Raw genomic sequence first — 2325 nt, 5'->3', positions numbered from 1 at the left:
GTTCATTTCAAACATACTGGTATCATTCATTACTATAGCTACATATCAGTACACATTTTTCTCTTTTGTCTTACAGCATTAAAACATTGCCATCTGATGAAGGCCCCACAGTGAAACACGCACATCCACACGTGAAACTCCAGTGCTGACCTAGGATGCTTTAAGACAGTTCTTCAGCATAATCTTTTGGGATTTAGAAGCCACTAAGTTTGTCATCCCATTACTCATAGCCTCACTGTGTATAGCACGGGTGTGGGGCTGGTGAAGGAAGTTCCACAGAGCCCGTGAGGCTTTCATCTTCACCCAGTACCCAAAGAAGAAAACTAAATCAGGTGTGCCTTTTCCCTTGGTTACATCTTATTTAAGAAAAGTGAACATTAGGCTGGACACAGGGGCACATGCCTGTAATCTTAGCACTCTGGGAGGCTGAGGTGGGCGGACTGCCTGCGCTTACAGGTTCAAGATCAGCCTAAGCCAGACAGAGACCTTGTTTCTAAAAAAAGCTGGGCATTGTGGAATAGGCCTGTAGTCCCACCTACTTGGGAAACTGAGACAAGAGAATTGCTTGAGCCCTAGAGTTTGAGGTTGCTGTGAGCTGTGATGCCACAGCACTCTACCAAGGGGGACAATGTGAGGCTCTGTCTCAAAAAAAAAAGAAAAGAAAAGTGAGTATTATTTATCCCTAGTCTCTCTGGTGTTTTCAATCTGGTCACTAAGTTCTTATATTTTAGTATCATCAGATTCATTCCGGATGTTCCCAGAACTTCTGACCAACTGTTATTCAGATACAGGAAGTACATACACAGTCATCAAGTATGAAGTGGTAATCGACCAAGAAAGGCCCAGGGAGGGACTCCCACGAAAGCCAAGATCCGAGGGGGGCCTCTAGGTGAAGATACAACACGTGACCCTCTTGTCCCTCTCACACCCCCCGAAGGTCAGTGAGAGCCTCAGTTTCTTAACCACTACTCTACCACATACTCTTTCTCCAGAAACAAAAAGATAAAAAACGACAGTCTAGGTTGGTCCTTCACTCCAGGCCCCGCAAAGGCTCAGTAAAACTAACTTCACAGAATCGTACACAGTGATCACAAGAGACACCTCAACCCCACAGTCCTGGCTTGGGGCTGTGACTCACCCTCTTCCTCTTCAGTTTTAAGGACCATCTTGTTCCCTTTCAGCACAACAGGAAAGGTTTGCTCCTTTCTGTCCCTCGAAGGAGAGCTGTAATTAACTGGCAGCCCAGTTCTCCTGTGGGGTCCGACTGGGAGGGCCCTGGGATACCTGTGGGATACCAGCCTTAAGAACAGCACTGAGCTGCTTCCTGAATGGGCAGGGAAGGGCTGGCCATAAGCCTGGCCAATCAGCCTCCAGCCTCAAAGCAGTGGCACTCCCAGTCACCGCCACCACCCAGTTCCTGAAGTCAAGCTCAGGCACCTTCCCAGAGTGTTAACCATCTGTTTCCCCGAAAGCAGCCTTCCACTGCAGTCGGACGGGTTTCTAGAGCACTTCTAGTCTTCTCTCAGACTCCCCTCAAGTGTGGGACGAGTGTGCTGTGTTCAAATCTTGGCTTCTCCCTCAGTATCTGTGGGAGATTGGTGCAAGGACCCCTTCCACAGACACCAAAACTCAAGTTCAAGTCACTCATGTAAAATGGTGTAATATTCGTGTATAACCTATGCAAGCCCACCTGTACACTTTTTTTTTGAGACACAGTCTCAGTTTGTCACCCTCGGTAGAGTGCTATGGCGTCACAGCTCACAGCAACCTCAAACTCTTGGGCTCAAGTGATTCTCTTGCCTCAGCTTCCCAAGTAGCTGGGACTACAGGCCCCTGCACAGTGCCCAGCTTTTTTTTGTTGCATTTGTCATTGTTGTTTAGCCCGGGCTGGGTTTGAACTCATCTGCCTCCGTGTCTGTGGTTGGTGCCCTACCCACTGAGCTACGGGCACCGTCCCTGCCCGTACACTTTAAATCATCTCTAGATTACTTACCAATGTAAGTGCTATGTAAATAACTGTTATATTGTTTAAGGGAACAATGACAAGGAAAAAAAAGTCTGTATATGTTTGATACAGACACAACATACAACATCCTTTTTTTTGCCTGAATATTTTTGATTCATAGTTGGTAAAAACTGAAGGATTCAGAACCCACAGAGAGGGAGGTCACCTGCGATTTCTCTGAATGGAATCACGTGGAAGCCCTGGTCCTCTCACGGTGAGGTAACAGCACACTGCTCCAGTGAGCGAATGAGACGCAATCACAACAGCACATACCAAATCACAGACTAAAAGCAGAAGAGAAGTCTTTCTTTTTTTTTTTT

The 2325-nt window shown here is 46.9% G+C and overlaps 1 protein-coding gene across 1 annotated transcript in view; it reads right to left on the bottom strand.

Annotated features, from left to right (window-relative positions):
• The window catches only part of CYTH1 (cytohesin 1), a 57331-nt gene extending 55956 nt beyond the window's left edge, over positions 1-1375 (bottom strand). The window contains exon 1 of the mRNA XM_003786564.3: positions 1139-1375. Coding sequence (XP_003786612.3) covers positions 1139-1166 — 28 coding nt within the window. The 5' untranslated portion in view covers positions 1167-1375. The remainder of the gene's footprint in view (positions 1-1138) is intronic.
• Between the last annotated feature and the right edge of the window lie 950 nt (positions 1376-2325).

This window comes from Otolemur garnettii, unplaced genomic scaffold (assembly GCF_000181295.1).
Source record: "Otolemur garnettii isolate 467f Iridium unplaced genomic scaffold, OtoGar3 scaffold00018, whole genome shotgun sequence".
Taxonomy (NCBI): domain Eukaryota; kingdom Metazoa; phylum Chordata; class Mammalia; order Primates; family Galagidae; genus Otolemur; species Otolemur garnettii.
The sequence above is the reverse complement of the archived record's forward strand: the minus strand, read 5'-3'. Positions and strand labels throughout refer to the sequence as shown.